We start from the raw sequence: 21,905 nt of genomic DNA on the forward strand, positions 1-21,905 counted from the left end.
AGAGCTACCAGAGAAAGTTTTTTTTATTTTATTTTAAAGCATCAGTCAAATGAACACATGTACTAGATTAGCTGTACCTATGTAACTGTGTTATTGTGCAAGATAACTGTCAATATTATGTAATCTGTTCCAGTGCTTTGCTGTAAATGTTTTAGTTGTTTTCTATGTTTCAGGCCATGCACCACTCATCCCTCCACCAGAGGAAGCTGTCACCTGTGTCATAATTCACTTCCTGTTTCTAAGACATTTAAGTCATGTTCACTTTAACCATGTTGCAAAGTATTGTCAGTGCACACCAAACCTAGTCTGTTTCATATTCCTGACCACTTCTCTGTCTTTTACATTATGGTTTTGTCTCTGTTTTGGATTTGTTTGCCAGACACCGTTCACAACTTTCTGATTTACAATTGATTGTGTGCCCTGGATTTGTTTAATAAATCGGTGCAAATGGATTCTAGCATGCCTCCAGTAGTGAATTTTGCACTACTTTACCGGCCTCCATGTTGCTGTAAAAGCCGTAGTATATATTTTACAGTGTGTAGAAGTTCTGACCTTAGTATTATAAGGTATTATTTGTAAGCAGAGCTTTATTGTTAAATGTACAGTATCACAATTCTCTACAATTACACCGTGGCTTTCTGGAATCGAGCTCAAACACATTAAGATCAATGTGTCTGACTACTAAAACCGCATAATGCAAGGGCTAAAACAATTCCAGACATGCTGTTATGGGAAAATAATGAACATTAACATTTAAAATTATATAAAAAAATGAAGCACTGGTTGTTTAAACTAATAGTTATAATAAAATACAGAAAGTACAAAACAACTCTTTTAGTGCTGGTTTACAGGAAAATGAATTTCCATAAGACTTTTTCTGCCTGACTTTATAGACAGGCGAGACTGGTGAGTACAGAAGACCAAGATGAATCCTGTTAAGTATTTATAAAACTCTAACCTGTTGCTCTTTATTATTAGCTTTAAACGTTCAAAAATGAAACATATGAAAAGAACTGTGAAAAAAATACCAAATTCCTATACCGTGCAAATGATATTAGCATTACAGACTTATTTTATTTGAAGCTTCTCTCACCTCAAACTTCTGCCTGAGTTCAAAGTTAATATCATCCACGTCTGGAATCGGCACATTGTAGTATTCACCTTCTTCCTGGTTCAGCAGCTTGTACCTGTGAACAGACAGAAACAGGGAGAGAAAGAGAAAAGCTGAGTTATTCATTTGGCAAGTGTGTTCATCCAAAGCGACATACTAATGAGTCAGAATATAATCCACAACACAAAGATTCAGGTGAGCAGTTAAGGGATACTCAGAAGGGCTCAACGGTAGCTTTCTGTAATTCTGGGAAGTCACAAACCTACAACAGAACCTTATCCACTGAGCTTAAAAATGAATTTACAAATCTCCTTCATTGTTCAATGGATAAGTACATGGAGAGAAAATGCTGCAGGCACTGAGTTACATATGAAAATGAAGCTTGTGGCCAGCTTAGATCAGTTGCATGCACAAATATAACACTATATACTTCTTCTTAATGAGCATTACTAAAGCAGGAGCATTAAGTACTATAATTAATTTATTATTTGTTATAATAGCATATGGCTCAGTTTGTAATACGTACCACTGACACCACATGGCCTTTAAATAACAATCTACACTGAAGTAAAAATTATGAATAAAAAGGGTATGTACTGATGCATTTATTAATTATGATTCTATAGCTCTTTAAGTAATGACCAATGCACTAAGACTTACTAAGCACTTTTACCTAAAGTGCCACAAAACAAAACAGGTTTTCTCTTGCCTCTCATATGTATATCAAAGTTGATCTAATAAAATATGGTCCAGCTGCATGTTAAACAGGATTTTGTTATCTTTTCTACTGACACATGGTGTGAATTAACACTTAACACACACACACACACACACACACAAGCCCACACACACACACACCTGATGCCCCACAGAGTCCCTCTAAGCACACACACACACACACTTGACTTTGTCCCTGTGTAAGAGCACATTATCAGACTAAAGTGTTCTTTTAGAGTTGTTATACCAGTGCTGGGTCATTAAAACAGATAAGGACTTTAAGCAGTGGTGTATTAAAGCCTGACACATTAAAGCTTTGTAATTCATAAGCTATACTGAGATAAACAGCAGACCCTGAGGCTACGGATGGAGTAAAACAACTTAAGCCTGGTTTGCATTTAAGTGCGTAAATTGATCTCAGCATCTCCACACTCATGCTGAAAGCAAGTATACTGCTGGTCTAGATGTGATGGAAGTTAATACGAACACCAGCGTTGCTTACAGATGCTTAATGAGTTTCAAATAAATATAAATTCAGTACAAGGACAAGATTTATTGCAACTTGAATAGTTTCAGCAAACACACTGTCTATATTAATGGAACATTTGGACAATGTAGACGCAAGGGATTCTGCATGAATAATTAAAATTCTTAATATGAAAATATTATTTTTAAACTAGAGCTGCAGGTCCAGGATACATGCTGTCAAAGCCAGAGGTGCAGTGATAGTGATGGAAGTGGTGCTTAGACCAAAAGGTGGCTCACTGGTTTGGACTACTGCATAGGAAGTTTGTGAGTTTGATCCCCAGGCCCACCAAGCTGCCACCTTTAACTCGTATGTTCTGAGCTGAACCTGACTATGAATAGCTGAAGCATCAATGGCATTTAAGCTCAATCTACCGATGCACTGGTGAATGGTTAGAACACTGAGCTATGCTTTTTCAAGATTTCTACCTTGTTGTAATGTAATGTGGTTTGACAGTGAAATATCAGCTCAGGAATAAGTGTAACATTAGATTTTTTAAGGCTATGGGAAACAAAGCTGAAAAATATAAGACACAAATACTGTAACTAACTGGAGTAATGATGAACGGTGAGGGAAAAGGGGAAAAAAATAATAATATTACCTGAAATATGAAGATGAAATGATTGATAGGAGTATTTTTATTAAAGCTTTAGAGATTTAACACCAAGATGTGCACAATTCTCTGTCTGATTTTCTATCTCATTATTATATCTTGGTGCCAGACATCAAGGTTGCAGCCTTTTGGCTTATAAGCAGTCTTGTACAGAAGCCGCAGAGATAAGCAGGGCCTGTTTTTATAATGACTTGCAGAGTTAAACCCCTCTTTGCACTTCCTGTCGTCATGGCAACCTAGTCATAGTCAAGGCCCATGAGAGACTAGGAGCCTAAATATTCCTTTAGATGATTAAATCCAATAAAAGTGAAAAATCTTACGCAACTTCTCTATGGGGGGCAAAGATGCAATTAAAATAACATTATGCTTATTTGAATAAGCTTACTGTGAGATGGAAGACAAGCATACAAAAAAATTAAACAAATAGCTAATGTAGCTCAATTTAAACATTTAGACTGCACTGTTATTACTAGGTTTATCAGTGAAGTACATGTTCATGTTGTAATCAAATTAAACACTGTACCAACTAAGAAAAGAGATACCTGAAGTGGTGTAGATTAAAAACATCATAAGTAAGCTACAAGTAAGCTACAGTATATAGGTTCATCCTGTTTACTTTGAGTTATTAGTAAAATCTCTCCTCATTGTGCTCACAAAGGTAGTAGTCACAATGATAGCAAATAAACCTATACATTTTCCAGGTTTGAGAATATTATTATTATTAAAAAAAAAGCACACAAAAGATAATATAGATGCTGGAACATAATCTGATGCATGCGAAGGTGGCATTTAGTGTTATTTAGTTGAACTGCATTCTGATTATTCAAACCAACTCCAATTCTTTCTTCATCTTCCAAGTTCAAAGACTAGTTAATATGTTCATTATTCAGGATTCTATGACACACTGTACAGTTTCTCTACATCAGTTGACCGACTTTATTTAGAAGCCCTAAACAAATGTCACAAGATATAAGCATCAGATCTACAGATTGCACACACAAATGCTGGTGATGAGAATGGTTATGTGAACTGATAAAATTAATAGTACAGATTGGACGTGTGAAGGCATTGTGGTGTTTGAGTTTCAGCAGACACAAGTAGAGGCTGATGGCTGAACGGAGCTGATCTGCTAGACAGTGCACTTTTTATTCAGCTGCAGGAAGTGATCATGCTATGTATTACAGATTGCAAGTGGGAGTTTTATTATCCATCCATCCATCCCTCCATGCATCCTTCCAATCATCCATCCATTCATCCAACCATTCATACATCCTTCAAACCAACAATCCATCCATCCATTTCCTTTATCACTTATCCTACACATGGTCACAGGGATGCTGGAGTCTATCCCAGTGGACTGTGGGCAGAAGGCAAGAGACTTGGGAAGAAAACTGGAGTACCCAGAGAAAACCTCTGAAGCAGGGGGAAAACATGCAAACTCCACACACACAGGGCAGAGGGGTGAATCAAACCCCCAACCTTGGAGATGACACAAATACTGTAACTATATGAATACAGTTGAACAACCCAACAAATACAGAAAGAGTGCCTGACTCGTGGGTTGAATAGTGGCTTTCTGTGGCAGTCCTGGAGCTTAAACTTGAAACGTAGTATTATTGAGCACAGAAGGTCAAGGCAGAAGCATAGAATGAGTGAGATTATACTGCACACATGGGGAAAAAAGCAAACTTACCAGCCACACACTGGTGCCTTGAACAGTTCTGAAACTCCAAACGACATGGACCCCATGAAATCATTCCTGGTGGTTCTGTCCCAGTCCCACACCTCTACTGACAGTCGGCGGTCTTTATCTGTGGCCTTTAGCTTACTAAACACACACACACACACACTAAACATACTAGTATCAACAATTTATCATTCTTGTCAGAGATCTAATGTCCAAATCTACACATCAGACTCACAAGGTGAAGGACTCGTTCCATGTGGGGTTGAGAGAAGAGCGGATGGTCCTTGTCTTTTGTTTGGTCTCGTTCTTAGGGTCAGGGATCAGCTTCAGCTTCACGTATGGGTCTGAGAGGCCATTAGGGTCCATGGGAATCAGGTTTCTGGCCTCACCGACTGAGTGTGAACACAACAGAAATAGAGAGAAGCAGTTTCATCAATACCAGGCATCTTAGTATTTGCATTTGTTCTTATTTTGTTCTTAGTCTCTTTTTGTTCTTTTACACAATGAAGCCACATTTATGGTTGTGAAATTTAGCTAGCACTTGCTTAATAGCTCAAATGCTAAAAAAATACTTGAGTATTTGTACAAACTGATACACAATGGATAAATTCAAATTCAAATTCAAATTCAAATTCAAATTCAAATTCAAATTCAAATTTTATTTGTCACATACATACACATACACAGTACGACATGCAGTGAAATGTTTTTTCACGACTGTCCGGCATGTAAACATTTATAAAAAGTATGTGAGAAAGAGATACATAAAAAATAAATATAAAAATAAAACTAGAGTATCTTAAAAGTATAAAAATTGAAAATAAAGTAAAATAAAATATAATACAGATAAATAAAAATAAAATAAATATATGAAAATATAGGTGTAAATAAAAATATGAAAATATAGGTGTAAGTATATATGTATATATATATATATATATATATATATATATATATATATATATATATATATATATATATACACTAAACGTCTTGTGCCAGTCCAGTGTCAAAGTGTCAGTTTGTGCAAATGTGCGAAGTTGTGCAAAGTGATGAAAAAAAAAGGCGGAGAGAGTCCCCGTATCTGTATCAGGTTCTAGGTGTTTCCTGGTTCAGACTCCGAATGGCCTGCGGGAAGAAGCTCCTCCTCATTCTCTCTGTGTTTGCCTTCATGGAGCGGAAGCACTTCCCTGAACGCAACAGAGAAAAGAGTCCATTGTTGGGATTGCTGAGGTCCTTCACAATCTTCCTGGCTCTGATCCGGCACCGCTTGCTGTAGATGTCCTGCAGGTCAGGGAGCTCGGTGTGGATGGTACGTTCAGCTGAATGCACCACTCTCTGGAGGGCTCATCTGTCCTGCATGGTGCTGTTCCCGAACCAGGAAGTGATGCTACCCGTCAGGACGCTCTCAATGGTGCAGGTGTAAAAAGTCTTTAGCACCTGAGAGGGAAGTTTAAAGTCCCTAAAGCGTCTCAGGTGGTATAGACGCTGCCGGGTCTTCTTCACCAGGGTGTTGGTATGACAGGACCAAGTCAAGTCCTGCGTGATGTGAACACCTAGGTACCGGAAGCTGTCCACTCTCTCCACTGGGGTTCCGCTGATCATGGTCGGTTGGTATGACCGCTCCTGCTTTGTACTGAAGTCCACTATTAACTCATTAGTCTTGCTGATGTTCAGGAGTAGGTTGTTCACCTGGCACCAGCTCTCCAGGTTTTTAATCTCCTGTAGGTAGGCCGTCTCGTTGTTGTTTGAGATCAGGCCCAATACAACAGTGTCATCAGCAAACTTTATAATGGTGGTGGAGTTGGAAGTGGCCACACAGTCATAAGTGTACAGTGAATACAGCAGGGGGCTCAGAACACAACCTTGAGGAGCTCCAGTGCTGAGGGTGATGGAGGATGAGGTGTGTATAAATGTATAAATGACCAATTAAAATTCAATTGAAAATTTTAGAGTTGGAGTTTAGAGTCAGGAAATAAAAGACCAATGCTTATATCAAGATGTTATGGTAAATATGCTATATTATGTTATTTGATATATCAAATATCAGTATTTACAGTACTACAGTATTTCTGTCACTTCTGACAACAAATTCTTCTTGGTTCTATAGGTGACTAAGATAATGCCGCCACTTCAAGCAAGCTTTTTAGCAATTAGCATGGTATATAAACACTAACTGCAAAAATATACTGAAAAGTTTAGGTGGTCCCTTTAGCTACTTAGGCTGCTGTGGAAAGAAAATGAGTTCCCATTAAATTACCTCAAATATATACTACATTTCTTCTTGATTAACTCAGTACTTGTTTGCATTTTAAAATTTTTCATTATTTCTTGTTGGATCTGTATCTTTGAATTTACAGTCCCATATAAAAAAAAGTTTTAATCAGCAATGAAAACTGTTTCCCAGTTTGTTCAACTGCAGAAACACATAATGGTACCATTTAGAATCCTTGTGGGTTTCTTTTAAAAGTGGCTCCACGTAGAATTGTTTTTAAGGTCAGTACAACTAACCAGACAAAGATTCATAAAGTTACTGCGGATACACTCCTATAAGAAATTCCTTTGAACAGAGTGAAGATTTAACTTTCTGCCACTGTTAAAATCACATAGGTTGTAGTTCTAATCAACATGTATAAATATGTGGGGGGAAAAAACGACACTGCTATGCACAACTATATGTAGGCCATGGTATGAATGATTAGGTGGCAGGATGAACAAAATAACACACAAATAAACAGATTACCAAAAAAAAAAAACAGCTAAATGCTATGTTCTCTGATTTCAAATAAGCATCTAAAACAGTGTGAGAGGTTCTGACATTGTTGTAATCACTATGTTGCAATCACAATGACTATAATTCCCAGAGCTGCAAGCGCTTTCAGACATGAGCAGACAACAATGATCAAACAAACAAACTGACAAAAGACAAATGTCTAGCTCCTCATTGTGGCATGGAAACCTTAACAAATTGCGTCTCCATGGTAACCTTGATCAAGCAATGGTCGTTAGAGAGATACGGATAAAGCATTGTGTGTGTGTGTGTGTGTGTCTGTGTAGAGCTGTGTGCTTACATTTCGGACAGAATGGTTTGATCTACAGAGAGTGTTAATGAGATGACCTAGGAAAACGCAGGCGCGCACACACACACACACACACACACACCTCATTCCATTCAATATGAAGCAAATATGACAAAGGAAAAAAGGTGACCTTGTATCAGACAGCACACAGACGAATTCTATTATAAAGAATGACCAACTGGGTCATCAACCTGTTCTGACTGCTTCTGTAATTGAACGCATGGATGGTTTTCTTTATTTTAAATAAGATCTATTACCATATATAATTCCTCATATTTTTTTACGTGTATTTCATCGTTTACTGTATTTATATCACACTTAGGTGTAAGATGGTCTATTATAATTAATATAATTATATTTAATATTCATTCATATATGGTGCTATTATTAGCCTCATATGAAGAAGAAGAAGAAGAAGAAGAGGAAGAAGAAGAAGAAGAAGAAGAAGAAGAAGAATTTATTATTGTCAAACATACATTACAGCATAGTGGAAGTTGGGGTTATGCGCAAGACTCCTGTCACGGTGTCCCCCAAGTGTTCCCCCATATATGACCACCAGATCTTAAGACTATTCTGAGCCAAGTTCTGCATCTTCTATATCACTGTTAACTAATACTTAACTAAAAATGTTCTGGCCTTTCCTTCAGGTGTAATACGTAATAAATGAGATTTCCCTGAAGACTAGATTTTCAAACTGTGTCAGTGTAATGTACATTAGCCTGAGGTTAACAAAAAAAACCCCACTAATGAAAGCATGCCAGCATATCAGCAGCAGGAAGCTACCTTGCTCCATTGTAAGTGTCAGGGTTGATCTGTGCAGCTCACCAGGTTAATACTGTGGTGATAATAGGAATTTATCACTCATAGTCAAGGGGGATGCTTCATGCTGGTGATTTGAAGGGTGTTAGTTATTACTGACTTTTGGTTAGAGAGAAAGCTAAGCCAACTTATGAGCATTTAAGTAACCTGTCAGGGTGTATAATGGAAATTTGCCATTTGAGGTTGAATGGACTCACACTCATGATCAGATCCTTTATGGGAACAAGGTATATTATGCCTATAATACGTCTTCTGTCAGTTTGGATAATGAAATGCTAAAGCCCATATGTAAATCGTCAGGATTTAGATTTCAATCTCTTAAAATATGGACTGAAATGAGCAAATATAAAATATAAAAATAAGTAGTCTTTTATTATTCTAGATTACTGAGCACTGGTTTGAAGCAAGTTAGAAATAAGCAGGTGTAACAAGCACATAATAACAGTATACTTAAAGTAGGTTATACAAAATCCTTGCAGTGATCTTCGAAACCAAGAGGGGGAGACCAACATCTTTCTTTCAAAATGAACTGTGAAAGAAAACTGCATTTTTCTACTTTCTAAGCCCTACACACTTCTGAGAAAGAAAACCATTTACAGTGGTCTTAGCAGCTCGTCATATAATGTTATTATATTCTTTGTTTGACAGGAAGATTTTCTCATAATAGCAAGGAATATAAAAAGAGAATTAGAAGTCAGCTTGTTTACAACCACTACCTGAATTATTTACAGGTATCTTAGTGTCACAAAGCAGGATGCCAGTGCAGAGTGTGATTTATTACAAAACAGGGTGCAAAAAATTTAACAGTCACAAAGAGGAGGCGCATACAAAAACAGGGAATGTAAAAATCCAGTCACACAATTAAGAACAGCCAAAAATACAGAGATATTCAAAAATTAATGGAACACGTACAAAAACACAGCAAAAGTCTAAGTTATCCTAAAATGTAATGTAAAGCATGCAAAGGTCAAACAAGGGCAAAATCTGAGGTGAGCTTAATCCAAAAATTGAAAGAACTGACAAAGTCGAGAACCGGAAAACACTACAGAAACAAAACGGTTTAACATCGCATGAAACTGAGCACATACTTCATGAAGAGATGATGGAATAAATTAGCTTAAAAACAGAAAAACCAAACACACATATGAAGGAAAAGGTGAGCTAAACTAAAAGTCCAGTGATTGAGAATGTGAAAGCTTGAGTGATTGAGAATTGCTTGAAGCAGCAGTTCACTTGCAGCCATACTTGGGGGCTGCTTCAAAGTGGGACCCGTGACATTAGTAACAGATGAATTATTGAGCCAACATTAAGAGTGAAATAAAAGCTTAGTTGTTATTTGGTACAAGATGTAAAGTAAATTCCTGTAATTTCTCAATGTCTTCCTCATCTCCCGGTGACTCAATAAAATCTATTTCAGACGACACCTGTTCAAAGTGCATTGTGACACTACTGTGAAGTTAGCTTATTCTTAATATCCTGGAAGTGTAGCATTATAAAAATCTTGCTTATACATCACCGCTTACTTATGTTCTTTGGTTATCTCTTAGAAAAAAAAAACAAAACTAAAAGATGCACTGAATCTGAGAGAAAGGGAACAGAACTGACAGAGCTTTCAGAGTTGCAAGAGAAGCTCCATCAAATTCTCCAGAATCCTGGTTAGTATAATTATAATTTACTTAATACACACGTGTACATAAGCTCCTCATGACTGAACTGAGTAAGATGATTCAAGTATTTTCAAAGACAAAAACCTGAGCTGAGAATTGAATCCACACACATATTACCACTGTACTATTCTACTATGCATGCATTAGTGGCCTAAATGTAATACTACTTTATGTTATGTTAAGTTCTACAACTGTAATGCAAGATGATTATGTATTTTTGTACCTGTATAGCAGAACAGTTTTGATTTATTATACCAGTATAGTAGAAATTATGGTTTATTATTCCAGTATACCAATACAGTTATGATTTTATTATACCAGTATGCCAGTAGAGTAATGCTTTTATAATACCAATAAAGCAGTATATTTATGACTTATGACTCTAGCAGTATACAGTATGTATGATTTCTTATACCAGAGATATGAAGCAGGTAGGTCAGACACAAGGAAAAACATATCTGTCATATCTTCTTTTCAATCAATAAACAAAAAAAAATAGTGATAATATAAAGCACACTCGAAAATGTTGCATTAACATGGATTTGACCAATTGCTCTAAACATGACATTTTTGATAATGACCCTGCAAGAAGGCAGGCTAAATCTATCTGAAAACAAACTGACCAATTCCAGATGTATTATTATTCAACCGCTAAACATCAGGCACTCAAATAGACTGGATCATTTCCAGTATTTACTAACAGTGGAGAGAAGGTCACAGAGGATTCCCATGTTCAACATAAACACATCCTACTGATCCTCCAGCATGGATACTGTTAAAACAAAGAAAAATATATCAAACTTGTCCATTTGCTGCCACTCAGTGTGTACCAGGGTCTTGTGTTTGGCTCCAGAAATCTAATCTCTCTACTTTGTTTGCAGTGTGTGTAGAGCAGCCATGCCTCGAGACTCTTGGCTCGGCAGAGTAAATCAACGTTGACTCAGAGCTCTGAACTCAAAGATCATCCACGTCCACGAGAATGGAGAGCTCCTTTAACAGGATGAAGAAATCATACCTGAGGCGGACTGCTAGGTCTGAATATGGCCCCGTAGTGACCCTAGTGGGTAGTGCCATGTAACGTAAAACATGCCAGTGGGCTGAGCATCTGGCAGCCAGTAGCAGAGAGAGATTAAGAGAGAGAGCGAGAGAGAGTGGGTGAGAGAGAGAATGCACCTGCTGCTTGTGGGAGCTCCGACATGTGTTCCATTGTAACCTAAAGCCCTCAAAACAAGAAGCGCACAATTACTCAGAGATATGCACACTCTATACAAATACACATGCGTTAATCCTCTTTCACCTCATGTCAGAAGTATGCTAATTGCAAGATGATTTGAGATTAGTTCATCTCCATGAACTAAAAAAAATGGACCGTTTCTATGGTAATGTTCACACGACCCTGCAACCGACAAGACTGTTAGGTACAGTTAAATGGTATTTTAGCATCGTTTGTTGTTTGGTTTTAAGTCTACCCTAGAGCTAGATTCAGACTGTAGTTATGCATCATGAGAATTTAATACTGAAATTGCACACTTTGGTATTCTGACCTCGGATGCGACTATGGACTTAATCACTTCTTGGAGAGTTTTCAGTTATGCACAATTGTGAACTTGGTCTTAAGTCAACAATTTTTGTGCAGTATAAGCTTGAGCTGTATTAAATGCAGTATAAAATATTAAGAAACGGTTTTTTTTTGTTGTTTTGGTGCTGTGTGCTGCTAGCAAAGAACTCTTGTGCTGATGCGCATGAGATCAGTATCAGCAAGTGTGGCCAGTAAAAATGAGCACAACATGCCATCAACAAACTGCAGACCATGGCGAGCAACGGGGAAGGAAACGAGCATATCTCAGCATTCACTGCTCAGAAAACCAAAGTGCTCTTACACGCAAAAATTTCATGACCTCGATTTAGTTTCTCATGGCTTCACGGCTTTATTCATGCAAATAACTGTTGCAGCAGAAAATAAAACCATAAAATGATGAATAATAGAACTTATTAAGCTGATGAATAATTAATTTGGGATATTGCAAACCAAATCTGCTTTGTGATTAGTGTAATAATTACAACTAAGACTATCCCTGCCATAACGTATGCTAATCAGCAATATCATTAAAACTAATATTGTGTAGCTCCCCTGCTGTGCCACCAAAACAGCTCTGTCCCAGCGAGACATGGACTCCACAAAACCTCTGAAAGTGTGCTCCAAAAAGTCCTGTAAGTTCTATAAGACCTGTAAGAGCTTCAAGTATATCCCACAGGTTTCACTGTAATGAGATAATTAGTGATATTCACTTCACATGTCAGTGCTCATAATGCTATGGCTGATCGGTGTGTCAGCAATATGCTAGACTCTGATTAGACGTTGAAAAAGCCTGCTGTCTCAGATACTTTTTTACTTCCTCAGACACAAAATCCGGCAACTTTGGTGGCCTGAAGTTGTACATTCAGGTAATTTTAGAAATATAAATGGTGAAAAATTAAAATTAACATAAGCAGCTGTTGAACTTGAATACAAAGGACTTTCCTCGTGTAAACTTTTGAACTTAAATGGCTTTCCGGTTGTTGTTCGCACAAACAATTAGCAGAAAATGCAGGGATTTTTGTAAGTCTGAGTGTCTGTAAAGATTCTCAGTCCAATCCAGGTGAGGTGGAAGCTGAGTCATGTCAACTACTTCTTTCTTGTTAAGGCGAAATGTTTCACTACTCATCCGAACAGCTCCTTTAGTCTGAGGAAAGATGGCAGGTTTCCACAAACTTGTATCCTCTAGGGTCAAGAGTCTGGGGTCGTTACATACTATGACTCTCCCTACTCTCAACGACTCTCCCCTGCTTTCACCTTCTCCACTGTTCCCCTAATGAGCCAATCCAGGCAGGGGAAGATCCTTGACCCTGGAGGATACAAATTGGTTGGAATCCTGCCAACTTCCCTCAGACTGAAGAAGCTGCTCGGACGAGTAGTGAAACGTTTTGACCTAACAAGACAGAGGTCCAGTTGACGTGACTCAACTTCCAAGTAAGTCGGAGTGGTAATTGGCGATTCAGTCATTTATGTAAGTTGTGAACTATTTATACCAAGCAGTTTATGCGCAACACAGAACAACATTTCCCATCTGCCTGAGAGCCCTTAAGCTCAGTCATAAAAAGGCAGGTGGAAATCTGTTTCAGAGACTGGATCAGTGCTCATAAAGTTATGTTTCTGCAGTAGTGATTTTAGATAAGAGGCCATGAAACAGATGGTGAAGTCAGCAAGAGTGTGTCTAATACAGATCAAAGATCCTCTCAGACACTTGAATCAGACAAAATGTCCATATGGGGGATTTCACCTCACTAATTTATGATTAAGATGATTAAGTTGAGAAAGAGAGTTTGAACAAAAGTGGGAAAACTCAAAACTCATTAAATATTAAATAACACTATTGGTTTTCTTTACTTCCTTTCTTTTACAAAGGGCATGTTTAATTGGTGTCTGTTGTATGTTTGTTTGTTTTTTGATACTAAGAGAAGAAGGGAAAAATGTTACCCTGATGCAACACCATGCAATAGAGATTAAGGTTAAATAAGATTGAAAATTGAATCTTTTGCACATGGTAAGAAACAATCAAGCAGCAATCTGTATGTTGGGAAAAAAAACATCCAGACTCTTTTCCTCCCACTTCCCAAAAATGTGTACTGGCTACTCTAAATTTCCGATAGTATTAGGAATGTGTGTGTGTGTGTGTGGTGTCCCTTTTCATGTATATCCAAATGCATGCACAAAATATTCTATGTCTTTCCAATTGAACAATTCAATTCAAACTTCACTTCCTGTCTGTTTTCACAGTCATTACATGTAAAATATAGCTGTCATTTTTTTTTAAAAATGTAATAATTTAATGTTTTCTTTTACACAGCTCTCAGTATGGCTTTGATGAACAATTCTTGACAGAAACAGCCAGAGACGACACAACACAATTTCGAGACGCTGTGTAATCAAAAAGACATAATCCGAGTCCTCTGACTTTTGCCACTAGCACTCACAGTTGCAGATGCATTGTGGGATGCCCACCTGTCACGTGAAGTTTGTCTCCGCTGACCTCAATCTTGAGGAAGATGCGTCCTCTGCGCTCGGTGTGGTCTGTTCCGCACAGGCTTGGCACATTCATCACACACTGCTTATGTACATTCATGTCGCATGCTGAGAGAGAGAGAGAGAGAGAGAGAGAGAGAGAGAGAGAGAGAGTATAAATAAAATATAAGGGAAGAAGGTATCCTTATGGTATAGTTAGTTGAGTTACCTAGTATGAAGACAATACACACACACACACACACGCACACACACATGAACACACACACACACACACGCACACACACACACACACGCACACACACACACACACACACTGCAAACTCAATAATCAATGCCATTTTCCTATAGCAGCACATATAACAAGTGTTATCCTCGTATACCACAAGAACCTGCCATTGATTATATAATTCACTTCATTAAAGAACAGACCCTCTTTTAAAAAGAGAAAGAAAAACTGCGGAAAGCGACTGCTACAAAATGCTGACACTGGATTTAATATAAACCTCTGATCTGCCTTGTAGCCATCACTACTGTCTGAGGAAATGAATCAACTTTTCTTACCAGAGATTGCATTTCAACACTATGGGCTCCAGCTTGACTGATTACTATAAAGACCACAAGCTGGATAGAACAGAAAAGAGGAATAGTTTACAATTGCCTTTGTGTATCAAAATACATGGTCCGTCTGGCAAAAGTCTAGCCATTGTGTCCAGCTTCAGTGTACTACTCAGTGGGCTGCTAGACTCCGTTAAGTGAGCATATGTGTGCTGTGTGGACCTTGAATTTAAAATGACTGATTGAGTAGAGCAACAAATCTACATCCAATTTTGCATTAAGCTTGAACATTCCTCTGTGGAAACTATCTGGATGATTTGGAAGGTTTTCGGATGAGTGCAACGTGAACAAAAGTGTAACCCAATTGCTGCAAAGATGGTCGGGAATCTGTTGAAAGTGATCCACGTTCTGAAAGGCCTGCAACAAACAGTCAACAAAGATAGGCGAGGGCTCATTGTCCTATGTACAGTGTTGCTTGTATCTTGTATCTTGTACAATAAATGTCTCTACTTCACATTACATGGCTGGATACTTTCCGGACAGACCTCGTACTTGTGTTGAAATAAGTGCACTTTTTTTTACAAACATGCATGGCTGAACTGAAAACAGATGGCTGCTGCCAGACAATAAAGATTGAAGGAACTGCTAGAGGAGGTTGCAGTCTGTAGATAACTTATGCATTAGAAACCCAGGCATTATACATTGGAGCTAGAATCTCACATCGATCACAGACAGAGACATAGCTTAGCTTTCCACTGCCACGCTGCTGCTTTTTAATGTTACTGCACATGGATTTAGAGATCTGGACATGATGTGGTGTGAGGTGTTTCACAGAGTGGCTCAAAGATACTCACTGTCACATTTCATCCCCTGGTGGATGAGTCCATACAGCAGCGAGCCACAGTGATCACAGAAGGTCGGGCTGCCGTAGGTATGAATCTTGAATTTGTGCTTGCTTCTTGGATCCTGGGAAGGCAAAGTAATAAGGATTAGTGCCATTTATCAGCAGATACAAGGTTGAACTTTCCATTTTCCTTTTTTTTTTTTTTTTTTTTTTTTTATAGATAATGAAATTTACTTTTATTATACTGAGTTAGATCCAGTTGGAACAATTCACTGGAATACTGTACTGTATGTTCTGTATATGCATAAACAGACTTATACAGACTTTAAAAAGTTTTCCCTTGCACTTAACTGGAAATATTTGATCTTTTACAGTATATATAAGGCAAGAAATTGGAGAATTAAGGCCGAATATTTGTTCTTAAATACAATAAAAAAACATATAAGAAAATTATATATATATAATATAAATAAGTCTATCAGTATATTAAATTCAATTTTATTTGTATAGTGCTTTTAACAATGGAGATAGTCTTATAACAGCTTTACAGAAATATAAAAATTCAGAATAAAAATGACAAATTTTAATTTCGATTTCTCCATAATAAGCAAGCCTATAGGCAATAGCTGCAAGGAAAAACTCCATGAGATGATATGAGGAAGAAACCTTGAGAGGAAGCAGACTCAAAATGGAACTCATCCTCATCTGGGTGACAACAGAGACTGTCATTATAAATAATGTCCTTTCTACACCTGTATACAGTCAAGTGGAAATGTGTAACCAGGAGCTTTTGAGCAACTTAATAAGAAATCAGCGTAATTTGTTCAAATGTTCAATCATGAAAAACTGACCACCACAACAGCATTTCAAAGCCGGCGCCAGGGTCTCTAAGTGTTTCTATCCTGAATGGACCCACATACACTATATTGCCAAAAGTATTCGCTCACCCATCCAAATAATCAGAATCAGGTGTTCCAATCACTTCCATGGCCACAGGTGTATAAAATCAAGCACCTAGGCATGCAGACTGTTTTTACAAACATTTGTGAAAGAATGGGTCGCTCTCAGGAGCTCAGTGAATTCCAGCGTGGAACTGTGATAGGATGCCACCTGTGCAACAAATCCAGTCGTGAAATTTCCTCGCTCCTAAATATTCCACAGTCAACTGTCAGCTGTATTATAAGAACGTGGAAGTGTTTGGGAACGACAGCAACTCAGCCACGAAGTGGTAGGCCACGTAAACTGACGGAGCGGGGTCAGCGGATGCTGAGGTGCATAGTGCAAAGAGGTCGCCAACTTTCTGCAGAGTCAATCGCTACAGACCTCCAAACTTCATGTGGCCTTCAGATTAGCTCAAGAACAGTGTGCAGAGAGCTTCATGGAATGGGTTTCCATGGCCGAGCAGCTGCATCCAAGCCATACATCACCAAGTGCAATGCAAAGCGTCGGATGCAGTGGTGTAAAGCACACCGCCACTGGACTCTAGAGCAGTGGAGACACGTTCTCTGGAGTGACGAATCACGCTTCTCCATCTGGCAATCTGATGGACGAGTCTGGGTTTGGTGGTTGCCAGGAGAACGGTACTTGTCTGACTGCATTGTGCCAAGTGTAAAGTTTGGTGGAGGGGTGATTATGGTGTGGGATTGTTTTTCAGGAGCTGGGCTTGGCCCCTTAGTTCCAGTGAAAGGAACTCTGAATGCTTCAGCATACCAAGACATTTTGGACAATTCCATGCTCCCAACTTTGTGGGAACAGTTTGGAGCTGGCCCCTTCCTCTTCCAACATGACTGTGCACCAGTGCACAAAGCAAGGTCCATAAAGACATGGATGACAGAGTCTGGTGTGGATGAACTTGACTGGCCTGCACAGAGTCCTGACCTCAACCCGATAGAACACCTTTGGGATGAATTAGAGCGGAGACTGAGAGCCAGGCCTTCTCGTCCAACATCAGGGTGTGACCTCACAAATGCGCTTCTGGAAGAATGGTCAAAAATTCCCATAAACACACTCCTAAACCTTGTGGACAGCCTTCCCAGAAGAGTTGAAGCTGTTATAGCTGCAAAGGGTGGACCAACGTCATATTGAACCCTATGGATTAGGAATGGGATGTCACTTAAGTTCATATGCGAGTCAAGGCAGGTGAGCGAATACTTTTGGCAATATAGTGTATGTGACTGTATGACAAAATTTCAAATTACATCCTTCACACTAAAAAGAAATAGTCTTAGAATGAGATATTAGAGAATCTGGAAGTACTGGTAACTTACAATTTTTAGATGATTTTAAGGCTGTGACTGTTTACATATCAATACTAGTCATTGAAATAATCTATTATTAAAATAGTATAATAGTAAAATAATATATAAATTATATAAATGAATTAATATTTAAAACAATATATAAAATAATATAAAATATTATTATTATTAATAGTAGTCTTGGTTTAATTAATGGTAATTAATGTAGTAACTAATGATATTAATATATTAACTATATAATATAAATGATATATTTATATACGTAATACCACCCAAAAAGTAGTCTCTGTAAGAGCACTTTAAATACAAATAGTCTTGTAGATGCTACAAAAAACAGTGTTTCATAACATAAATATGTGTTCATCAACCGTCATATTGCTTGATCATCTGAGAGTTTCAAGGCAACAGTTATTTCCAGTCTTCTCTTATTACAAGGAACCACACAGAACTTCAAGTGTTATAGTTGAGGTCCACATTTGGTCGTAAACATCACTGAAAATCCTTCTGGACCCTTTCATGGAGTGATGAAAGGTTTGCCCTTCTTTTATAGTAAAAAAGGTCTGGAAACTCACACCCAGCACATTGCCTTGATTTAATAGCAAAGTGACCTCCAAATAAGGCATTTATCTTCATTTTATCTAATTTGTCTAATCTGAGAGTTTAAAATGTGCTGTGGTAGCACAGTAAAGGACCGCTGCTGTGTGTGTAAAACTGATTTTCTGTAATCTCATGGGTTAGAGGAATAAGAGGGATGACAAACTTCTGGGAAAGTGGCACTGGTACTGTATGAATGTTATTTTTTGAAGGTATTACATATATATATATATATATTGTCTGGGGGCAATTTAAAGTGACCAGTGGCATTCTTCAAACGGTGAAAGGAAACCAGTGTTCATGTACAGGGAGAACAGGATCCTGGATCATTAAAGCACCATCACTACCTGCATACGTGAATGTTTTTGCGATTTAACACTGAGACTTGTTCTAGGGGCACCCAGGAATTAAATCCTCTTACTGAGAAGATGTTAAATTGCTATTTTGCAATGTCATGCTCAAAGAATCCAGAAGAAATCTGACTTTCACAATGTTATCTGTCACGGATTAGACAGCGCAGGCTTGCATCTCTGTGTTTTGGCAGAATTTGTCATTTTGAGTCATTGCTGAATTGTCAGTCCTAAGGCCTACAATCACTGGGAATGTGCATCATGAATAAGCAATTACTAGCAGTTCATACATCACCAAAATCTATTAAAGTGGCTGTAGTTCTGTTCAAAATTTGCAGGTTCCCAGGATGCAAATCAGGAAGTACACGTCTAGAGATGACACTGAGTGTTGAGAAGCCATGGTTGTGTTGTGTCCCAAATGACTTATTACACAATACGCACAAACACTATGTACTCTAGGGTCAAGTGTATGAATTTTAGAAGGGTTGTATCATCTCAAATGGGATACTAAGGTTTTTTACTATCTGGAAGTATAAGCCATTTCCTAGTCGATATTAAACATATGTAATGCGACGCTGCTAGCTGAAGCAGAATACATTCATTCATCATTCATCATCTATACCAGCTTTATTCCTAATTAGGGTCAAGGGGATCTGCTGGAGCCTATCCCAGCACACATTGGGTGAAAGGCAGGGGTATACCCTGGACAGGTTGCCAGTGCATCAGAGGGCCACATATAGACAACCACACACACTCACTCCTACGGGCAATTTTAGATCAGTCAACCTAATGTACATGTTTTTGGACTGTGGGAGGAAACCGGAGTACCCGGAGTAAACCCACGCAGGCACAGGGAGAACATGCAAACTCCACACAGAAAGGCCTCTGCCTGTTCAAACCCAGGACCTTCTTGCTATGATGCAACAGGGCTAACCACTAAACCAAAGTGTTGTCAGGGTCAGTGCCTGCTAGCCCCGCCCCCTCTTTTGCTACGTAAGCAAAGCTGCGAGTATTGAGTGCACGAAGCGTCCGACATTCCACACTTGGTTCTTTTTTAATACAAAATAGCATAGAATAGTGCACGGATATGTGATTTAAGATGCTCCTCATGCACTGATGGGTACATTATGACACAAAAAAAAATCTTAAGTCCATTAATAAACCCTAATTAATAACCGAGTCAACCGTAACAGCATGTCATCATGTCATTACAAAGTCTAGTTTGTGCCGAATGACTCCAGCTATTGCAGAGAGGCAGAAGAAAAACCACAAGACGCTGGCTTTTAAAATGCTACTAAATGAGGCTCCTGCCAGGGCAGCCTTCGAGGAAAGCCACAGCGCTGAGCTGACTGTGATCGGCGTGGTGTGAGTCACCAGCAGAGAATTCCGGAAAGCTCTAATTAGAACGTTGGCATTTTAAAATAGCGTTTGGATTCCTCTTTATTTTAGTTGCCTACAACAAGCCCATGTTGTGCCAGGAACGAGAGAGAGAGAGAGAGAGAGAGAGAGAGAGAGAGAGAGAGAGAGAGAGAGAGAGAGAGAATAGAAAGTGGCACGGATGTATTTCTCTCTGTCATTATCTTGCACACTACTTCATCAAAAATTAAAATCCTGACCTGTTCATTTCTGTCTATGCTTCTTATTCCTTTATATCAGACCAATAACTCATATATAAAAAAGAGAATGGATTACTATCTTTTTTTTATAATTATTCATTTATTCCATCTAGACAAATATTTGTCTCGCTCTCTCATTTCTGAGGATGAGACTCAGGAAATGCTAATTTCTCCTGGCAAAAACAACGACACACACACTGCCAGTGACCATCAGGTGCCTATTACCCATCTCCCCCTCCTTGGAATCATCTCCATTCTCCTCTGCTGTTCTCACCATCCACCATTAACTCACTTATACCCTCTCGCTCCCTCTATCCCTCCCACGTACTTCATTCCCCACCTCCACATCCCCTTTATTGCAGCATCTTCATATCTCTTGCTTCCTCCTCTTCTCCTGTTCCCCTTTTATTTTCTATTATTCTTATGTTGTTATTTTTTTCTCTTTCTTCCCAAGCTATGACTCACAAAAAACGTTATACCAGAGAAGCAGAACTGATATTAAATAGAAAAAAAAATTAAATGGGGAGAGAGAGAGAGAGAGAGAGAGAGAGAGAGAGAGAGAATAACGACTAAGGGGAAGATTGAAGGAAAAGGCATGGTATACTGTATATAATGCAGGTTGTCCTGTAGTAATGACAGTAATGACTTCATTTATATTGTCATGTTATTTGTCGCAAAACACTCACTGAGGTGGATGCAGCTGCAGTTAAACGTGATCTTTAATAAGAAACTCAAAAACGTGAGACACGGATAGGTCAAACAACACGGAAAAGTCAAGGCTAAGTCAGTCAACATGAAAACATAATCAATGGTTGCAAAAGATGATGTAAAAAAAAAAAAAAAAAACCTCGAGTGTCCTGCACAGAGCCCTGACCTCAACCCCACTGTACTTTGGGATGATTTGGAAAGCTGACTGAACTCCAGGCCTTCTCATTACACATCACCTGAGCTTGCTGGAGGTTATTATATAACAACAAAGGACGATACCAACTCCATGGTAATGCCCATGATTTTGGCTTGGGTTCATATGGGTGTGATGGTTAGGCGTCCACATATTGTACCCTTTTTCAGTCACAATACATATTTTTTTGTAGACATTAAATGAAGCATTTAACAGAACTTTTTTTTCAGTGCATTGCTGGATGATGGTTAACTGTTAGCAAATGATCAATAATGAAACATATCTGGATCGGATATTTCCTGTTCCAGCACTGGAACCTCCCTCGCTTCTTTTAGATTCACTACGGAGTCTTATAAATACTCCTATGCTGATTGTGTTGTTATCCCAACAGTAGACTCTTCTCTCTGTGGTCAAGGAAGCACTAACATTCCTTGAAGGCACACACACGCAGAGAATGAGGAGAAGCTTCTTCCTGAAGGACATCTGGGCCCTCAACCAGGTGAA

The 21,905-nt window shown here is 38.5% G+C and overlaps 1 protein-coding gene across 2 annotated transcripts in view; it reads right to left on the reverse strand.

Annotated features, from left to right (window-relative positions):
* prkcab (protein kinase C, alpha, b) overlaps nt 1-21,905 on the reverse strand; it is a 144,648-nt gene that overhangs the window by 26,530 nt on the left and 96,213 nt on the right. For both annotated transcript variants that reach the window (XM_058418431.1, XM_058418421.1), the window contains exons 4-8: nt 15,693-15,804; nt 14,263-14,391; nt 4,890-5,046; nt 4,661-4,795; nt 1,094-1,187 (exon numbers count right to left, since the gene is read on the reverse strand). In XM_058418431.1, the coding sequence (XP_058274414.1) occupies nt 1,094-1,187; nt 4,661-4,795; nt 4,890-5,046; nt 14,263-14,391; nt 15,693-15,804 (627 nt within the window). The remainder of the gene's footprint in view (nt 1-1,093; nt 1,188-4,660; nt 4,796-4,889; nt 5,047-14,262; nt 14,392-15,692; nt 15,805-21,905) is intronic.

The sequence above is a fragment of the Hemibagrus wyckioides genome, linkage group LG02 (assembly GCF_019097595.1).
Source record: "Hemibagrus wyckioides isolate EC202008001 linkage group LG02, SWU_Hwy_1.0, whole genome shotgun sequence".
Taxonomy (NCBI): domain Eukaryota; kingdom Metazoa; phylum Chordata; class Actinopteri; order Siluriformes; family Bagridae; genus Hemibagrus; species Hemibagrus wyckioides.